At 45.7% G+C, this 21,240-nt stretch overlaps 1 protein-coding gene across 2 annotated transcripts in view; it reads left to right on the forward strand.

Annotated features, from left to right (window-relative positions):
* Positions 1-4,643: 4,643 nt before the first annotated feature.
* Positions 4,644-21,240, forward strand: part of NDRG3 (NDRG family member 3) — a 65,875-nt gene continuing 49,278 nt past the window's right edge. The window contains exons 1-2 of one of the 2 annotated variants that reach the window (XM_066235742.1): positions 4,644-4,718; positions 20,358-20,458. In XM_066235742.1, the coding sequence (XP_066091839.1) occupies positions 20,402-20,458 (57 nt within the window). In that variant the 5' untranslated portion in view covers positions 4,644-4,718; positions 20,358-20,401. The remainder of the gene's footprint in view (positions 4,719-20,357; positions 20,459-21,240) is intronic. The other variant, XM_066235744.1, reaches the window with a different exon arrangement.

Genomic DNA, 21,240 nt, shown 5'->3' on the forward strand with positions numbered 1-21,240 from the left:
TGTGGCTTTGAAGGATCCGAGGACTATTTTTTATGATTTGTTTGGTTATTTTTGTTATTTTCTTACTCTCAGAAGCACGGTATTATAATGGAAAACAGCATAGAGTTTGTAATGAATCTTCATCTTGTTCTCATTTTCCTTACCTGTAGAATGGGGATAGAGCACCTCCAAATTTTTTATATTACATTGTTATTGCATTTTTTCTTTATAAGAATTTGTTTAGACCCCAGATTAAGAAGTGTGTTTGTCTTCAACAGCTAAACAGCATAGAGCACAGAAAAATAAGTTCTGAGCATTTTACGTGCAGATAGACTATAACCTTATGACATATTTACTATGTTGTCATTAGAAGAGGAATTCACGATTGGAGAGGCTTTTTTTTTTTTTTTTTGTATTTTTCTGAAGCTGGAAACGGGGAGAGACAGTCAGACAGACTCCCGCATGCGCCTGACCGGGATCCACCCGGCATGCCCACCAGGGGCGACGCTCTGCCCACCAGGGGGCGATGCTCTGCCCCTCCGGGGCATCACTCTGCCGCGACCAGAGCCACTCTAGCGCCTGGGGCAGAGGCCAAGGAGCCATCCCCAGCGCCCGGGCCATCTCTGCTCCAATGGAGCTTGGCTGTGGGAGGGGAAGAGAGAGACAGAGAGGAAGGAGGTGGGGGTGGAGAAGCAAATGGGCACTTCTCCTATGTGCCCTGGCCGGGAATCGAACCCGGGTCCCCCGCACGCCAGGCCGACGCTCTACCGCTGAGCTAACTGGCCAGGGCCTGGAGAGGCTTATTAATTTAACCAAGGACATATTAGATAGTATTGCAGGGTAATTTGGCACTTGGTAAATTTTTTTTTTTTTTTTTTTTTTTTATACAGAGAGAGTCAGAGAGAGGGATAGATAGGGACAGACAGACAGGAACGGAGAGAGATGAGAAACATCAATCATTAGTATTTCGTTGCGACACCTTAGTTGTTCATTAATTGCTTTCTCATATATGCCTTGACTGTGGGCTTTCAGCAGACCGAATAACCCCTTGCTCGAGCCAGCGACCTTGGGTCCAAGCTAGTGAGCTTTGCTCAAACCAGATGAGCCTGCGCTCAAGCTGGCGACCTCGGAGTCTCGAACCTGGGTCCTCCGTGTCCCAGTCCGACGCTCTATCCACTGAGCTACCGCCTGGTCAGGCAGCACTCGGTAAATGTTAATGAATAAAATCATATACAGTATAATAAAAGGCTGTGTTTGGTTAATACTAGTTTTCCTCTCCAAATCTGGTTCAGAAATTGTGCTTCATGAATAATATTACAGACAATTACTGTCCTTGATGTTTGGTAATATTTGTTATTTGCCCTACTTTAGTTAACAGAATATTTTACTTTTAGTCAGTGATAATAAATAATGTAATGTTAACCTTAAAAATAAGACATCCAGTTGGCCCTGGCCAGTTGGCTCAGTGGTAGAGCATCGGTCTGGTGTGCAGGAGTCCCGGGTTCGATTCCCAGCCAGGGCACATAGGAGAAGCGCCCATCTGCTTCTCCACCCTTCCCCTCTCCTTCCTCTCTGTCTCTCTCTTCCCCTCCCGCAGCCGAGGCTCCATTGGAGCAAAAGATGGCCCGGGCGCTGGGGATGGCGGGGATGGCTCCTGCCCCAGGCGCTAGAGTGGCTCTGGTCGCGACAGAGTGACGCCCCGGAGGGGCAGAGCATCGCCCCCTGGTGGGCGTGCCGGGTGGATCCCGGTTGGGCGCATGCAGGAGTCTGTCTGACTGCCTCCCTGTTTCCAGCTTCAGAAAGATACAAAAAAAAAAAAAAAGACATCCAGTTATTTTACCAGCAAAATGGGCTTATTTGGGAGTAGCAGAGAATTACAAATTCTGACATAGCAAAAATTATAGGCAAATCCAGCAAACAAAGGAGAGGAACATTACAGAGAAAAAAGTTGAGAGGGGTTGTTTTGAATGAAAGTCCCTTGGAGGAAAGCAAGAGGTTAGGTTGTCAACAGTTTCTCATTAGCTATGTTGCTGGGCAAGGAGGGAAATCTTCCTCCTGCTGGATTAGTGTTAAAAGAGACAACCACTGGCCCAAAATGGTGTCACTCATGCTAAAAGTCCAGGATACCAAACCTATGTTTAATACTTGATCTAATTATAGTTTCAACCTCTCCTAGTAACATAATCTTAAAACAACTGGTTTGGAGTTTTCTGGTCAGTACTAGTAACAGCCTGTCATGTGGGCTCTCTTCGTCCCCCATAGAAAGAAGAAGTGCCCATACCCAACTGGTGGACAGTGGATAGAGCATTGATCTGGGATACTTACTTAGGTCCCAGGTTCAAAACCCGAGGTTGCTGGCTTCAGTGCAGGTTCATACAGCTTAAGCACAGGATCATCACATGGTCCCAAGGTCGCTGGCTTGAGTAAGGGGTCACCAGCTCAGCTTGAGCCCCCTCCCCAAGGCATGTATGAGAAGCAATCAATGAACAACTAAAGTGACTCAACTAAGAGTTGATACTTCTCATCTCTCTCCCTTTCCATCTTGATCTCTCTTTAAAAAATATTTTTTTAAAAGCTCCGTTGTTGCCTGACCTGTGGTGGCACAGTGGATAAAGTGTCAACCTGGAAACGCTGAGGTTGCTGGTTCAAAACCCTGGGCTTGCCCGGTCAAGGCACATATGGGAATTGATGCTTTCTGCTCCTCCCCCCTTCTCTCTCTCTCTCTCTCTCCCCTCTCTATAATGAATAAATAAAATCTTTAAAAAAAAAAAAAAAAAGCTCCATTGTTTACCCTTACCTGTGGTAGTGCAGTAGATAAAGACCTGGGACGCGGCCCTGGCCGGTTGGCTCAGCGGTAGAGCGTCGGCCTAGCATGCGGAGGACCCGGGTTCGATTCCCGGCCAGGGCACACAGGAGAAGCGCCCATTTGCTTCTCCACCCCTCCGCCGCGCTTTCCTCTCTGTCTCTCTCTTCCCCTCCCGCAGCCAAGGCTCCATTGGAGCAAAGATGGCCCGGGCGCTGGGGATGGCTCTGTGGCCTCTGCCTCAGGCGCTAGAGTGGCTCTGGTCGCAACATGGCGACGCCCAGGATGGGCAGAGCATCGCCCCCTGGTGGGCAGAGCTTCGCCCCTGGTGGGCGTGCCGGGTGGATCCCGGTCGGGCGCATGCGGGAGTCTGTCTGACTGTCTCTCCCTGTTTCCAGCTTCAGAAAAATGGAAAAAAAAAAAAAAAAAAAAAAGACCTGGGACGCTGAGGTCACCTGTTCAAAACCCTGGCTTGCCCAGTCAAGGCACCTATGAGAGGCAGCTGCCATGAGTTGATTGATGCTTCCTGCTTCTCCCCCAGCCCCCTTCTCTCTCTCTCTAAAATTGATAAATAAAATCTTAATAATAAAATCTCCATTAGAGCATGGTCTAAAACGCCAAGGTTGCAGGTTGAATCCCCAGTCAGCACATACAAGAATCAGCCAACGAATGCATAACCAAGTGGAACAACAAATCAATGTTTCTCTCTCCCTCTCAAATCAATAAAAATTTTTTTAAAGGCATTATAAAATCTGCATTATAAAAACCCTTCTGTTGCTCCTCCCCAAGGTGTCCCAGTCCCCAAATCTTTCTTAACTAGCTCCCTTGCTTCACCCTTCTTCCTATAAAAACCTTCCATTTTGTACAACCCAGCAGAACACTTTGGTTGCTAGGTGGGATGCTACTGGATTCATGAACGCTTAATAAAGTTAATTAGCTCTCCACATTTACTTGGTTGAAAAAAATTTTTTACTCTAATATCGACTTGTAAGGTACATCTCTTTATGTCGAGGTTAGGAATTGCGTCTTTCTGTTGGGGTCTGTAATTTATGCTGAGAAGTTGTGTCTGAGGGTTCCCCTTTTGGCCTCCCACACACCATTTATTACTATTATTATTATTATTATTAAAGACTTTATTGACTAGGGAGAAGGAGAGAGAAAGGCAGGGGGTAGAAGAAGCAGGAAGCACAGTCGCTTCTCGTGTACCTTGACTAGTCAAACCCAAGCTTTCCAACCGTGAACCTCAGCCCTCCGGGTTGAGGCTTTATCCGCTGCACCACCACAGGCCAGGCTCCCTACACCATTTTAAAAGACGTTTCCCTTTACTAATTTTCACAAGATTAAGTAAATTATAAACTGTTGGGGAAGGGGTTTAGTCCTGTCCATTTTGGTGTTAAATTGTTGTGTCGTTAAGCTTAATGTAATAATTCTGAGAAAAACATTTAAATTTTTCATATTGCGCCCCAGAAAGGGGATGGCGCAGTTGGCAGGTGTTAACAGAGTGATATAATGGAGGACTGAGTCTTGGATTCTAGTTCCTTAAATTATTGTGTTCGTTCACTGTAATTTACTAAGCCCCTTCCCCATGGTAAGCACTGTGCTACGTGCCATGTGGCCTTGGGGAACCGCTCTGGGCCCAGAGGAAGAATGCAAGTTTTCGGGCTTCACAGGGATGCGACCCTGCGGGAGGGAGGAGGCCGGCCAGATGGAGCACCCGCGGAGTCTCCGCGAGAAAAACTACGTCCAAGATGGCACCGCCGGCGGCTCCCAGCTCAGCCACCATCTTGGTAGTTCCGGAGGCGGGAGGGAGCCGCACGCCGCGCGCCCGGCAGCCTCAGTGCGCCTGCGCGGCCGCAGAGCCTCCCCCGCCCCTCTCGCTGCTCCTGCCGCCGCCGCCGCCGCCGCCGCTGCACTGACGGCGGGTCCCGCGCCTCAGGTGAGTGACCGACCGCCTCGGCCCGGCCGGCGGGGCACTCGCGGCGCTGTCCGCGGGGGGCGTCGCTGCCCGGGCCTCCTCCTCCCCCGCCCCGTCCCCTGCGCCGCGGGGCCTGGGTTTCGCGCTGCTCGTCTCCTCGGTGGGTCCCCTCGGCGCCGTCCGCCCTCCGGGCTCGCCGGACAGGGGCCCGCTCGGCCTGCCTCGGCCGCGCGCAGAGCCCAGCCCGCGGGCGACAGCGTGCGGGCTGCAGGGGCCGAGCCTCGGGGCGCCCTCGGACGCCGGTACCCGGCTCCGCGTGACCCCCTTTCTCGCCCGGCGGCCTCGGTGTCGAGCACCCCGTGTCCCGCCCGCCCCGGGGCCGGGGCGGCTCGCTGCGGCCCCGTGCGCCCCTGTGCAGCCGGGAGTACCCGCTGGCGCGACCCCCGCGAAAGAGGGGCATGTCCACCCCTCAGGACAGATGGGGAAACTGAGGCAGAGAGCGGCCAAGTGCCTGCCCAAGGTCACGCGGCTGGCCCTTGCCTCGGGGTCCGTGGCTGGTAGAGTTGCAATTTGATCTTGAACCTTTGCAAGAATTTGAAATACGCTTATCTCTGGATTGGCTTCTTCCAAGTCATAAAAGACGGCAACCATTCTTGTCGGAGTACAATGGAGGCGTTGCCGTGGGGATGATAGTAGGGTTATAAGAGCCAGCGGTCATCGTCGCCGGCTGTGTCCCTGAGATCTTGCTGAACATTGAATTCAGATGATCTCAGTTCATAAGCTCGGCATTTCCCAACCCACCGGTCCTCGCCTTTCTTTCCACCTTCCTGCAGAGCTGGCCGCCCTTTCACAGGTAGCCCAGGAGCCTGGTGGCTCCGGAGGCAGTGAAGCTGTCCCCTGGTGGCTTCCTGGCCGGACTGGGGCAATCCCGGGGTGCCTGCATCCAACTTCCCCCAGCCCGGCCCCCAGAGGATATAATTAGCCTTCCTTTTCGGGCTGCCAGGAGAGCGGGACTGGGCTCGCTGGGCTGGTTGGAGGTGGAGGTGACCGAGCAAATTTGGCGAGGACTCCCCTCGTTCTGGGGCTTTCTGGCTTGTTCCGACATTGGGCTCGCACATCTGAGCATTTCAAGTACAAGCAAAAGAAAAAGAGCGTTGACCAGAAGTGGTGCCGAATAGAAGAAGCTACTGTGATTTAAAGTCTGATTTAAAGTCTTGAAGGAACAGCTGTTTTCTCCCCAAAATAACTAGCTCACACTGTCTTTTTATTTTTCCTTTCTTAGCAAATCCTTCTTAACACTTCAAAGCTTCACTAGCTCACCATCTTCTCCGTGAAGCCCTCCTGGCTTGATTTTTCCAACACTCATGCATGCACGCACGCTCGCTATAGGACTGTTAGCCCCTTGAGGCGGGGCCATCTTTGCAGCCCCAGTGCCTAGCTCCTAGTAGGCCTTTGGTAAAGACTCAGTAAATTTCCACGAACTCCTTTTCATTACTCCAAGAGTGATGATTTTTTGCTGCCTTTCTGTACTTCCTACTTGCCTTTCAATTTCTCTTTGCTCTCCACCCCCCCTTTATTTTATTTATTTCCAGTTTTGTTGAGAAATAACTGACATACCTCGCTGTATAAATTGAAGGCATACAGCATGATGGTTGGACATATATATTGTGAAATGATTACTGCAGTCGGCTCAACTAATATTCATCTTCTTGTAGATACAATGAAAAGAAAGAAGAGAGGAAAGGGGGAAATTTTTTTTTCTTGTGATGTCCCTCCTTTTAAATCTGCCACTTGAAGGCCTCTAGTCCACCCTGTTTATTCTGAAAATTTACAAATAACGGTCCTGCATCAAGAAGCCTGTTTAACTGGAATTGGTATAAGTGTACAGACCGGGGTTTGGGGTGGGGGGGTAAACAACTGTGTATTTCTCACAGTTCTGGACGCTGGAAGTCAAGAGCAGGCAGCCGGAAGGGTTGAGTCCTGGGTGAGAGCCCTGTTCCAGGCTGCAGTCCCAGCAGTTCTTAATTTGCATGGTACAGTAAGGAAGCCTGAGGCTTGTCGTCTTTTAGTCTACCCCAATACAGGTTAGATTTATTTTGACATTTTTTGCCTTTTGTGGCTGCCTCTGGTGTTACCAGAGTAGTCACAGTTTTTGCTATAAATAATTTCATAGTATTTATAATAATTATTCAAAGAGGCCCCTTTGGGAGACAGCAGATCTGTACATAGGTTCTCTACATAAATGAGGCTTTTTAAGAGTTTTTCCAAATAATTTTCTGTGAATATATTGATCTATTAAGTGAAAGACGTGGTGCTGGGAATGGTGGAAGAGTCACCATTTAATAAAACATGGTTCCCATTGAGAGAGCTTACTAGCGAACTGGGAAACATCATTTCTAACTGTCACTCAAGTCAGGTCTAAAAAAATTGCCATAATAGCATTGTGAACAAAGCATTATGAAAGTATAATGGACTAAGATACTCAACATGGAACATTTCATAAAATCCTGCATTGTTCAGGCAGAAAGAAGGCATTGAGTCATTGAATCTGACCTCACGTTTACAGCCCTCATGCTAAGGAGTGAACTTGTCCGAGGTCACAGAATGGGGGCTACAACTTGAAATGTAGAGTCTTATCCATTAAAGGTTTATCAATATTTCAATGAATTCATCCATAAAGACATTAACCAGCAACTCTATTAAAATTTCATTTATGTACTTAGGGTTGAAGAAGGGATAACAAAAATAGTATTTGCCCAGGCTGGATAGCTCGGTTGGTGAGAGCCTTGTCCCAAAGCACAGGGGTTGTCAGTTCGATCCCTGATAAGGGCACATGTTAGGAACAGATTGACGTTCCTGTCTCTCTTTCTCTCTCCCTTCCTCTCTTTAAAATCAATAAAATAAACATTTAAAAATATATATGATTCATGTTTTCAAGGAGTTTACTATCTGTTGGGAAATAGTAAAGAACTATTCTCTGACATCGAAGACTGTACTTAATTGTTAAATCCTGTGGGAGGGAGACTAGGTATGGCAGAGGAGTTGGGAGAGGTGCAGGATGGATGAGCTGTGGTAGTGAGAACACTTTGGGGAGGGGTTAGGACTTTCTGAGCTTTGATAGATTGGTAGAATCAGAATTAATCAAAAGAATAATAAGGAAAGCATTTTGAAGTAAGGTGGTAAAACTAATGCAAGATAACAATGCTTGATGGGTTTAGGGACAGGAAAAAAAAAAGACTTGACTGGATGCTGGTGCATTTCAGAGTCACCTGGAGAGTTTATTAAAACCTAGAATGTCAGATTCAGCCAGTAGTTTTGGGGTAAAACTTGAGAGTTTGTATTTCTAACCAGTTCCCCGAAGATCCAGGGACAACACTTTAAGAATCACTAGATTAGAAACGGTTGAGGAGCCTGACCTGTAGTGGCCTAGTGCATAGAGTGTCAACCTAGAATGCAGAAGTGGCTGGTTTGAAACCCTGGGCTTGCCTGGTCAAGGCACATATATATGTCAAACCGTTATGAGTTGATGCTTCTAGCTCCTCCTGCCCCCGCCTTTCTCTCTCTCTCCCTCTTCTCTCTAAAATCAATAAATATATTTTTTAAAAAAAGGTTAAAGAGCTAGTGTCAGAAACTATCAAAGAACTTTTCCCCAAAAATCATGTGTGCATGTATGTGCACATGTGCATATAATATATATTACCAGTGTAGGAGAGTTCTGGAAAAGTATGTCCTAAACTATATTGGTAGTCACCTCTGGAATTGGGATTTAGGTGTTTGGAGAATTCACTTTTTACCTAACACTTTTCTGTATTTTTACATCGTGCACATTTTGCTTTTGTATTTTTAAAAAAGAAAAGTGGTGGCCCTTTTTGAAGACGTATACTGTACTAAAATATTTATGGATTTGAAAAGAACTTGCTAAAGTAATCTAGTGTCACACAATGAACGTTTTTAGAGCGTGTACTGTATGCCAGATGCTACTGGGATTTAGAAATACAAAAAGCCTTTTGCTAAAGCTTGCAGTCTGAGCTCTGCTGAGTGTCATGTGAGCTTCGTAAGAGCAAGGACGGAGGTCTAGCTCTGTTTGGGGCAGAGAATGATAAATGATGAATGAATGAAGAGCAGTCCAGATAGGAAGTGAGGACCATCAGAAAGGAAAGGGCAAATGGGAAATTCTGGAGAAAAAAACTGACAAGTCTGGATAGGGATGCTGAAGGGAAGGGGTGTGTCAAAGACTCTGGGGTCCAAAGATGGATAGCACTTGGGATTTATGGCAGAACTGGGTGTGAGGTCATCTATTCTGAAAGGCCTTTGTAAACCCTCCCCAACCCAACCCCATTGTTTAAGAGACTGCTTGGGAATTGCACACAAAAACTAAACCTAGATTGAGTATTTGCTGAATTTCAGGGCTTTCTTTGATAAATGAAAGTTTTATTCTGTAATCACCATGCTAATGCTCTTATGTTTATAGTATTTACCTGCAATCTGGCAATTAAATATTTATTATGTGAAATTAACTAAGATAGCCTGACCTGTGGTGACGCAGTGGATAAAGCGTCGACCTGGAAACACTGAGGTTGCTGGTTCAAAACCCTGGGCTCACCTGGTCAAGGCACATGGGAGTTGATGCTTCCTGCTCCTCCCCTCCTTCTCTCTCTCTCTTTCTCTCTCTCTCTCCTCTCTAAAATGAATGAATAAAATAAAATAATAAAAGAGCATTCAAAAAAAAAAGAAAAAGAAATTAACTAAGATACTTGGAGGATGTTTTAAATACCATATAAAAATAGTCCTATTATGTATTATGTCTTTTGATCTTATCTCTTCAGTGAGAGGGATGGTACACTCAACTCAAAATTTTGTCATGTTTCTTGCATGTCTCATAGAGTTTGAGATATTATCAGTTCTAAATAAATACTGACCCTAGGAAGTTAGCTCAGTTGATAGTGTTGGCCCAGTGTATGGACGTCCTGGGTTCAATTCCCAGTCAAGGCACACAAAAGAAGCAACCATCTGCTTCTCTTCCCTTACTCTCCTTCTTCCTCTCCTGCAGCTAGTGGTTCAGTTGGTTCGAGTGTTGGCCCTAGGAGCTGAGGATAGCTTGGTTGATTGAAGCATCGGCCCTAGACAGGTTGCCGGGTGGATCCCAGTCGGGGTGCATGTGGGAGACTGTCTCACTATCGCTCCCCTCCTCTCACTTTAAAATCAATAAATACCCATTGTTGATGGTGCAATGGAGTGTACTCTGGAGGAAATATGGCTTTGTTGCATTCTGAGTTGAATTTTATGTAGATGTTAACTTATGTTACCAAACAGGCTATGCTGTTAAACTTGGTTGCTATTAAGGAATGTGTAATATGGAGTTGGAATTCACCCCAACTTTTCGTGAGGAGGTACTTTGTTTTATCTTCCCCAGAAATTTAATATAGTAAATTTAATTTCTCAAGTAGAGAGGTGGCTTACCCCCAGGCTTTGGCTGTATCATTAGTCTATAATTGCTTTGCCACCTAAAAATGCCCACAGTCTACAGCTTGGTGTTTTCAGTTGATCAAGTAAAAATTTCTGCTGCAGCCATTCTTCACACTTGATTTTATTTCTTATAAGTTTTTTTGTTATAAGTTTTTTGTTTGTTTGTTTTCTGAAGTTGGAAATGGGGAGGCAGTCAGACAGACTTCCACATGTGCCCGACTGGGATCCACCTGGCATGCCCACCAGGGGGCGATGCTCTGCCCATCTGGGGCGTAGCTCTGTTACAACCAGAACCATTCCAGCGCCTGAGGCAGAGGCCATAAAGCCATCCTCAGCGCCCGGGACAACTTTGCTCCAATGGAGCCTTGGTTGTGGGAGGGGAAGAGAGAGACAGAGAGGAAGGAGAGGGGGAGGGGTGGAGAAGCAGATGGGCGCCTCTCCTGTGTGCCCTGGCCAGGAATCGAACCCAGGACTCCTACACTGAACCAACCGGCCAGTTATAAGTTTTGCAGTATTTTTTATTATTATTAAAGATAATGCTGTTTTAGGTTTGAAGGTAACAGTTGTTATTTGGGGGCAACTGGGAGAGGGATGGTCTAAGAACTCAAATATAGTGAATCAGGGTAAGGAAAATTATATGCAACTCATAAAAACAGTATGAAGTTGCTTCCCATTTCTAATGATAAACTAAGATTAGCAGTCATGCCAGCTTTTCCTTTAATTAGTAATTGTCATATGATATTTTTTCCAGAAATACTATTTGCTCTCAAAACAGATACAGTTGTTTATTTATAATCATAGTTTTTATCCTTAGCATACTTTTACATTCTTAAGTCTGAACTTTCAACTTATGGTAAAAGTGGAATGCTTTTTAAAATTGTGATATTTTAGCCTGATTGGTGGTGGCACAATGAATGGATAGAGAATCGACCTGCGATGCTGAGTCCCAGATTCGAAACCCCTAGATTGCTGGCTTGAACCATGGGATCGTCGACATGATCCCATGGTCTCTGGCGTGAACCCAAAGGTCACTGGCTTGAAGCCCAAGGTGTGTGAATGGCCCTTATCCAGGGCTGTGGACCAGAAGGCGTGTTTCCTGTTAAAATGAGGGTCTTTGAGCCCTGGTCAGTTAGCTCAGTTGGTTAGAACATTATCCCGATCTGCCAAGATTAGGTAGGGTTTGATCCCCAGTCAGGGCAATATAAGAATCAACTTATGAATGCATAATTAAGTGGAACAACAAATTGATGTTTCTCTCTCTTTCATTCTCTCTTCCTAAAATCAATCAATCAATCAACCATTTTAATTTTTTAAATTAGGATCTATAAGCATGCTTTAACAGCTAGCTACCCTTGATCATTTTCCCTTCCACTTTTGCTTATGGGGTATAATCTGAGCGTATTTCTTCAGGTAAAGAGGAATACAGACTTCCCTTTACGTAATACAAAAGCTCAGTGGGTTGTATTTTTAAAAAGTCATTGTTTCTTTCATGGAGCGGGGTGGTTGGCTTGTTTATTACACTTTCCGGGGAGTCTCCTGAGACCCTTTCCTTTCCTAAAGGCCCCCAGGAGGCAGCAATGAAACCAACATCCATTACCCTAGATGTTGTGGGGATGCTTAAGTCAGTAGTTTTATGATTAGATTAATTCAGGCTTTAGCCCTGGTAGAACTTGAGAGCCAAGTCATCAGATAATTGTGCTTCTTATAGACTGAAGTATGGAATTTAGCCCAGTACTCTGCAAGATGTACTGGAATGGGAGTCCCGATGCCAGTCCCAGCTCCTCACCTAAACGGCTGTGTGAATGTAGACAAATCACTTCAATTTCTAGGCCTCTTTTCTCATCTGAGGGTGAGGGTATGCCTGTAGACCAGTGGTTCTGGGTCCGGACTGCATATAAGAATCAGATGTGGAATTTGAAAACCAGTGTCAGGGCCCTACTCTAGCCTGATTAAATTGGATCTTTAGGGTTGGAGCCTGGGTGTTGCTATTCTTTAAAACTCCCAGGTCTTTCTTTTTTTTTTTCTTTAATTTTTTTTTTTTATTTATTCATTTTAGAGAGGAGAGGGAGAGAGGGAGAGACACAGAGAGAGAGGAAAGACAGAGCGAGAGAAGGGGGGAGGAGCTGGAAGCATCAACTCCCATATGTGCCTTGACCAGGCAAGCCCAGGGTTTTGAACCGGCGACCTCAGCATTTCCAGGTCGACGCTTTATCCACTGCGCCACCACAGGTCAGGCCCAGGTTTTTCTGATACGTTGCTTAGATTAGAACCACCAGATAAGTTGACCATGTTTTAAACAGTTGCGTCATTCTACTCAGGAACCCTCAGTGGTTGTCCACACATCAAGTCCCATTTCCATGCCCTGTGTTCTGACCAGCCTCGACTTCTTTCCCTGCTGCATTGTTCTTGGTGTCTCTTGGGTAAATTTTGTGCATTTCTTTCTTTCCCACTCCTGACGTCCTTACCTGGAATGTCCTCTCTTCCCTCACAGCTATCCAAAGCATAGCCATTCAAGGCCCATCATTTACCTCCTTTGGGAAACTCCGGGCCATTCCAGTCCTTAGTTATTTCTCCCACCTCTGCACCTGTTCCAAGCTTCTTTGAGCTCTTAAGTGCAGCGAGCAGTAGATGCAGTGTAAGACGTGATGCCCAAGCAGCATTCTGTCCTCTGGGGAGGTGGGACACATAGTGGTGCCACTGACCTGACGTGTATACCGTTAAACCTCTCTGTGATATCTTGGCTATCTCATGTGTGTATAGATTGTAAATATTAGCTGATGGATAGTTATCTCTGACCCGACTTCAATGGGCATTTATCTGGCCAACAGTGTTAGTGGTGCCGAGATTGAGAGACTGTCTTACAGTTTGTAGAACTCATAGGCTCATGTTTTATGAAATTGTTATTTCTATTTTGTTTTAAAATGTAATATTTGAATTAAAAAAATTTTTTTTAGCCAGACATGTGGTGGCGCAGTGGATAAAGCGTTGACCTGGAAATGCTGAGGTCGGCGGTTTGAAACCCTGGGTTTGCCTGGTCAAGGCACATATGGGAGTTGATGCTTCCAGCTCCTCCCCCCTTCTGTCTCTCCTCTGTCTCTCACTCTCCTCTCTAAAATGAATTAAAAAAAAATTTTTTTTTAATGTAATATTTATTTTAAACTGGATTTATTGGATTGACCCTGGTTAACAAAATTCTACAGGTGTCAGGGGCACAATTCTACATCACATCTTCTATTCATAGGCTCGTGTATACTGCTTGGAACTGTAATGGTTTGTTTATAGACTTAATCTCCCCTACTCAATTGAATTAATGGGTGAAGGCAAACTCCAGTCCTAAATCTCAGCTTTCTTGTTATTAACTTCCTATTAGGGTTTAATCTTGGAGCCTGTGGCCTGATCCTAACCACGCAGTGTAGTTTAGGACCAGAGGTAAAGAGGTTCTCAGTGTGGGGAGAGCACAGTTAAGCAGTCGCGGGATTTCGCTCCTTTTTAGGTCCAGGTCTCTTAATCTGCGGTAACCCGGGAGGCAGTATGTGATTCAGGGCATAGAGTGAGCATTGGGGCCAGGAGAAAATTGGGTTTCAGTGCCAGCTGTTGTCTTTATTAGTTGTGTGGTTTTGGTCACTCCCTCCATTTCACCTCTTTCAGCCTCAGTGTCCGACTCTGCAGTAGATGCCAGCGCCCCGTTGTCTTCCTTCTCGGCACCGTAGCGATCACCCAGTACAATGTGAGATATGAAGGCGCTTTGTAAAGTGCTGGGACAGTTACTCCTGGAGCCAGTGGTTTATAGGTAAAAAGAGAGGATGAGCGTCAGCTTACTGTAGGAGCACCACCGTCCACCCTCTCAGCTGGTCCCCTGGCCACAGCCTGCAGCTTTTCGGCCAGACAGCACCAGCTCCAGCTGGCCCTGTACAGCCCGTTCTCCTCAGTCTGCCTTCTCTGTTTGCAGCCTTCACTCTGTTTTGGTTGCCAGTCTGCCATCTTGCCAGAACCAGAAGTGATTAACTTCGCCTCCAGAATACAAACGAGTGACCCAGCCTCAGTACACTCTGGCAGAGCCTGAAGAAGGCCACACAAAGTACCTTGGTCTTGGTGGAAAGCTGCAAAGCAAGGCAGCTTGTAGTTTAGAAAGCCAATAGTATACATAGACCCTTATTGTCTTTTGAAAGTAACAAAGCAATGTCAAGCGCTGGAAATCTCAGCAAGCTTTTTCTGACCAAATGGACATGGTTACAGAATGAGATAAAAAGCCCGAGACCCTCAGCGCACACTCCTGCTGATTTGCAGAGTGACCTTCAGCGAGCCTTAGAGCCTAATAAGGTTGATAACTGACCTCTTAGGATTGTAGTAAGAATCAAATGAGGTGGGACAGGGGTGCTCTTGCCCTGGGGGTCTAGGAAGGAAAATGCTTTGCCCAGTGCCACTCAGCTCAGTGGGGCCCCCCCTGGGTCTAGGGTTCACATCTGATGTGCTGAAGGGTCTTTCCATGGTTGGGGAAATCGGGGCATCCATCTTCCCGAGTGAACAAAGGTGGCACTCAGAAGTGTATGGTTGGACTGGATTTAAACTGCTCTGCAGTTCTGGCTGTCTCCGCGCCACTTCAGACAGTGCCCCTACACTCTCCTCTGTTCCCCGTTTCAGAGTTTTAGTACAGAATTTCAAAGTCAGTAGTCTTGATCTTTAAAGGTCCTCCAGGTCCTGTCAAGTGCTGAATATCAAAGAACCCTGCTGCCTCCTGGCCATCTGAGGAACATTTTCACTTACATTGAAATTCAGAAATGTCCATTTCTATATTTCTAAAAAGTTATAGTCATCGTGGGCTTTTTTTTTTTTTTTTTAATTTTTTACCAGCAGGGAACACTGAACCTCATTTTTCCTGGATTTTAATACTGTTGACTTTTACTGTCAGAGGTAATGACCCTCCCGTCTCTCTACAGTATTTGACAATTTTCTCCCCCTTTCATGTAAACTTCTCTTCTCCCTTGACTTCTTCGACTTTGTATTTCTGCATTACCTCTTGTATCTCTGGAGCATTTTTCTTTGTTTCTTCCTGATTCTGCTTTCTTTCCCATCACTGAGTTGTCTTTCAGAATGAAGCTCAAGGCCTGCAGCTCCTCCAAGTCTCTGGTTTGGTGAGTGGGGGAGGAAAAATAATTTTCCTTCTCCCCTTCTGGCTGGACTGATAATCAGATTGACACGAGACAGATTAGCAGGAGAAAAACAACACTGAATAAAATGTATGCCTCCTGTATACATGGGAGAGACGCAGGAAAACTGAGTAACTCTCCAAAACGTCAAGGCCATCACTTTAAATAATACCACCTCCGGTTAAAAGACAGAAGAAGGTGTTGCGGATGGAGAGTCAATTTGGGGAATTACCAGGCAAAGCACAAGGAACAAAAAGAAGGTTGATCCGTAGACTGGAGTCCGTGTTTTCACCACTGATAGTGAACGCAGGCCTCGTGTAGTGAGGGGAACACCCGTGCAGAATGAGATGTCCCTTTCAAATGTAAATGTATGTCCTCTGACAGTGTCTTGGTTTCCAGCGCTTTTCCCTTGTCTGCTGTTTCTTAAAATTAACCAGCCTGAAATGATCGTCAGTATCCCAAAGGGGCATATTTTGGGGTGGCAAAAGCTGCTCCCCTTTAGCACCTACAGTGTTTCCTCACTAAATCTCACTCTGTCCTGTGCTCTCGTCTCTGGAATGCCCAGTTTTCAGCTGTGACTCAAAACTGATTTTTTTTCCCACCACTTTCTGTGTTATTGCTTTTTAGTTCCTTTACTTCCGTCCATTGCACCATCATTCTTTATTTCTCTGACTAGGAGCTGTGGGGAGGAAGAAGTCCTCTTCCCTCGGGGTTCTTTCAGGAGGTTTGATAATAAATAAACATGGGGTAGATTAACAAGAGAAAATAACCAAATGTAATAACATAGTGTCTGGGAACCCCAGGTACCTGAGAGGGTCAGACACAGGAAGGGAAACAAGTGTGAGCATTCCGAGCTAGGGAAGAGAGCATGCACTTTGGGGCTTCAGAAGGTAAGTACAGGGAGGGCACATGTTCAGCAGTTACTGGTTTGTCCTGCCACAGTAATAGGTAAAAAGTCATTTCTGGTGATAACTCCTAATGAGGCGAGGCTCCTAGAGTCTTCTAGTTGGGGGGGTGAGGCGAGGGGGGTGGACGGAAGTTTCTTTTGAGCCTGCAGGGTCTGGATTGCCTTGAGTTTAGAATAATCTGCATACCACTTAGGCACATCTTGGGTTGGCTTGTTCTGAACCCCTACAAAACCTTTGCAAAATTTGACTTCTCTGACTTCATGCTAATTTTTTTTTTAATTTTTATTTATTTATTTATTCATTTTAGAGAAGAGAGAGAGAGAGAGAGAGAAGGGGGGGAGGAGCAGGAAGCATCAACTCCCATATGTGCCTTGACCAGGCAGGCCCAGGGTTTTGAACCGGCAACCTCAGCATTCCAGGTCGACGCTTTATCCACTGTGCCACCACAGGTCAGACTTCATGCTAATTTTTACCAATTTTATATCCCAGATCTCCCTTCTTCTTTTTTTTTTTTTTTTTTTTTTTTTTTTTTTTTTTGGTAGAGACAGGGAGAGTCAGAGAGAGGGACAGATAGGGACAGACAGATAGGAAGGGAGAGAGATGAGAAACATCAATTCTTCGTTGTGGCACCTTAGTTGTTCATTGATTGATTTCTCATATATGCCTTGACCGGGGGCCTATAGCAGACTGAGTGACCTCTTGCTGGAGCCAGCGACCTTGGGTCCAAGCTGGTAAGCCTTGCTCAAACCAGATGAGCCTGCGCTCAAGCTGACAACCTCGGAGTCTCAAACCTGGGTCCTCCACATCCCAGTTCAACACTCCTATCCACTGTGCCACCACCTGGTCAGGCCCAAATCTCCCTTCTTTATGTCTGTGATTTCAATAGTGGAGTTAGGTTCTTGTCACTGTTCAGCTAGATTTCAGTTTAGATTTCTAAACTACTAAACTCTCCTCTTTCTCCAGTGTATGTTCCCCTTCTAGTTACTCTGGTCTGTTAAATCTTTTTGAAATTCCATCTGAAATATTTTTTAGAAGAAGGCAGGATAAAATGAGATTAATAGAGGCTTTCTCTCCCCCACCCTCCTCATCTCCATTAGGGATTGGTGCTAATAATCAGGCCTTTCTGTTCCTCTCTCTTCCACCCAGATGACTTGTACTCCTTATATAATGAGGTCACCTATTGAACTGTCACCACTCAAAACTGATTATGTCTAAGATCTTGAAAGGATACTCAGGTGATCATTTGAGGCTCACTGTTCTAACAACAAGCAAGAAATAGCACTTGTTTCTGAAACTGGTTACCGAGGAATAGCTGGAACTTTATTTCTCTTTTTGCTCATGGTCTCCTAGTCCTCAGCTAACTACTGAGATATTGAGGTTTCTTGTCTTGGTATGATGACTCAAACCTTCATTATAAGGCATCTGAGTCATTGGTGGTACAGGATTGCTCTGGGCTTCTATTACCTTTACTTCAAGGAGGGGCCCCTGTGGGTAGAGGGGAAGAAACTTGCCCAGGGTTCTACATCCAGTAGACGTGCCTGGCGTTGACATTTGATGGAGTGGGAAAAGCCAAGGTGCCTTGCCCTGTTACTTACATGTGGGGTATGAGAAGTAACTTAACTTCTCTCTAAACCTAAGTTTCTCGCCTTTAAAGTAAGAAATAAAGATACCTGCTGGAGAGGACTATTATGAGGATCAAACAAATGGTGCTTAGGTTATAATTCCTGGCACAGTGTAGGATTTATACTTCTCCCCTTTTCCATTCTAGCCATTTGGTACCAGGCTTCCTTCCTCAGTTTGAGGATGGCCAGGTTTACTTCTCAGGCTTTCTTCTTCCTCATAAAGCTGGGGAAGAACGTGAACATTTTGTTATCTACTGCCATTTGTGAAATCCCTAGTAGCTTTAAAAAAATATTATTAGATCTCTCTCCAGCTCTCCCTCCCCCCTCCGGGCTCCTGCGGTTCCCCCTGCTGTGAAATGCACTCTGGTTTTCTGGGGCTCTGGTCCCAGTCTCTGTGAAGCGGGCTTATAGGCGCCCTTCTTGGGTCGCGGACTCCCGAGACTCTGTTTTGCTGGGCAGCCTCCCACGCTGGGCTGGCTTTTGGGTTCAGCCCTTGCAGCGCTAACACCTGCAGAGTCGAGGCTCCTGCCAAAAGGCGTAAAGCAAAGGATAATAGCCATAATAGCGAAAATGCTGCATTTTTGGATGTAAGTCTACAACTGAGAACTAAGAGAAACCCTCCCATGGACAGCATAAATCTGCATTGTTGAAGCTGCTCATCTACAGGATCAATGAGCCCAGATGATACAAACTCCCTTCCAGCTCTTGCAAAAATACCTCCAATAAAAACATGTACATAATAAATAAATAAATAAATAATAAAAATAAAAAATATTAATAGCCCTTAGTACAAGGATGGATCTGGCAGCCATGTCATTTGTGCAGATGAGGGAACTGCAGGCCTGGGATCCCCTTTGGAAGGAAGCCGGTCTGGGTAGCTGGGAGATCTGGAGATGGAATTTTCCACCATGTGGTCTCAGTTCTCTTGTAGGTGTTATAAAACCGTTCATTGGCAAGGGCTCAGGACAGTGAGAACCAAGAAAAAGTTGAGTCTCCAGAACACATTAGGTCCTTGTAATGTGGAAGGTGAACATCTATTGTCTTGTTGCCAATTCCTGAGTCGCACTGTTGCAGTTCCCTGGCCTGCATTGAGTCTGCATTGGATCCAGAGAATAGGGACAGCCTTCTCATTTAATTTGTGCCTTTATTTAAGTGTTTGTCTTGGCACAAACATCACATATTTTTTCATCTTTAAAAAATGCATGGGAACACGAGGTGAATGCCAGTCACTTTGGACCTGAGGGCAACTCCGGCTTTCCTCTGTCTGTCTCCAAGGTTCTTGGACAGACCCTGTGCAGAGTCATATTTGAATAAGGAATAAAGCAGGTAGGTTGGAAAAAAATTTTCAGGAAATCTTCATTTTTCATGGAAAAAAGGAACAAATGGGAATAGACTAGAACGTTAACAGTAATTATCTCTAGAGGGAAGGACTAAGTAAAAACCACAGGGTTTCCATGTTTTCTAAAGTGAGCGCATATAGTATTGCTTTTATAATAGGAAACAGAACTTTAAAATTGCCATTCTAAGTGACTGATAAATAGTGAAGTCCAAGTATTTATATAGCTAACTGGGTTGAAGTGTGACTGTAAAAGAGAATTGTAGGTGCTGGCTGAAATTTGTGGTAAAAGATTCAAGCCACCTCATCTCCTTTTGAAATGTAACTGGTAGAACACAACATAAATTAAAAATTCAGCCCTGGCTGGTTGGCTCAGCGGTAGAGCATTGGCCCGGCATGTGGAAGTCCCGGGTTTGGTTCCAGGCCAGGGTACACAGGAGAAGCGCCCATCTGCTTCTCCACCCTTCCCTCACTCCTTTCTCTCTGTCTCTCTCTTCCTCTCCTGCAGCCAAGGCTCCATTGGAGCAAAGTTCGGGTGCTGAGGATGGCTCTATGGCCTCTGCCTCAGGTGCTAGAATGGCTTCGGTTGTAACGGAGCAGCGGCCCAAACGGGCAAAACATCACCCCCTGGTGGGCATGCCGGGTGGATCCCAGTCGGGCCCATGCAGACGAGTCTGTCTCACTGCCTCCCTGCTTCTCACTTCAGAAAAATACAAAAAATAAATAAAAATAAAAATTCATCTTCTGGGCATTCAGTAGCTTAATCAAGTTTATAGGGTGCCAGGGATCTTAGAAAAGAACCATGTTCTACAGGGAGGTTAAATTACCATTAGGTTGTGCTCTCTAAGTGACACAAATGTTTGGATACTTATGATTGGCATGTGGGGTCCACATTTGAGGAGTGTTACTGATGAGCGTCCTCTGGGTCCTTTGAAGGAATGATAAAAATCATGGGTCTTTCCCATACTCAGTGGGGGAGGGGTATGGGGAGGTGTTATACAAGGAGGCAGAGATCATAGAGGCCACTTGGAGTCTGTCTGTCATACTATCCAGTGCCTTCAGCACCCTGGGCAGTGCCTGACATGTACTAACCTCTAATATTTGAATGAATGGATGTAATGGGACTGTTATATTTCAAGCTGCTAGTTTAAGGCTTCTTCTTCACTCCTCTTCTGTTTCAGAGCTACTGTTTCTTCTTGAGAATCCTCTGCTTTCCTCTGTCCTCATGGATGAACTTCAGGACGTTCAGCTCACAGAGATCAAACCGCTTCTAAATGATAAGGTAAAGACTACTCTGTTTTCACTAAAACATAGGGACTGCTCTTTTCATGAAGATGTCTTTTCTGTGATTAATTTCTGATAGTAACTAACTCAAAACATGTTTAGCTTGACTTTCGATGGAGGGAACAGTTAAAAAAAATCTTTTCTGCCTGACCAGGCGGTGGCGCAGTGGATAGAGTGTCGGACTGGGATGCGGAAGGACCCAGGTTCAATACCCCGAGGTCGCCAGCTTGAGCGCGGGCTCATCTGGCTTGAGCAAAAAGCTCACCAGCTTGGACCCAAGGTCGCTGGCTCTAGCAAGGAGTTACTCGATCTGCTGAGGCCCGCGGTCAAGGCACATATGAGAAAGCAATCAATGAACAACTAAGGTGTCGCAACGAAAAACTGATAATTGATGCTTCTCATCTCTTTCCATTCCTGTCTGTCTATCCCTATCTATCCCTCTCTCTGACTATCTATCTGTCCCTGTAAAAACAAAACAAAACAAAACAAAAAAAACTTATAAAAATCTTTTCTGAAGTGAGAAGCAGGGAGGCAGAGACAGACTTCCATAAGCGCCCAACTGGGATCCACCCGGCATGCCTACTAGAGGGCGATGCTCTGCCCATCTGGGATAGTTACTCTGGTGCTTGACAACTAAGCTATTAGTCCCTGAGGCGAGGTCATAGAGCAGGAGTCGGGAACCTTTTTGGCTGAGAGAGCCATGTACGCCACATATTTTAAAATGTAATTCCTGCCTGGCTGGGCGGCGGCGCAGTGGATGGAGCATCGGACTGGGATGTG

The sequence above is a fragment of the Saccopteryx bilineata genome, chromosome 6, assembly GCF_036850765.1.
Source record: "Saccopteryx bilineata isolate mSacBil1 chromosome 6, mSacBil1_pri_phased_curated, whole genome shotgun sequence".
Classification (NCBI taxonomy): Eukaryota; Metazoa; Chordata; class Mammalia; order Chiroptera; family Emballonuridae; genus Saccopteryx; species Saccopteryx bilineata.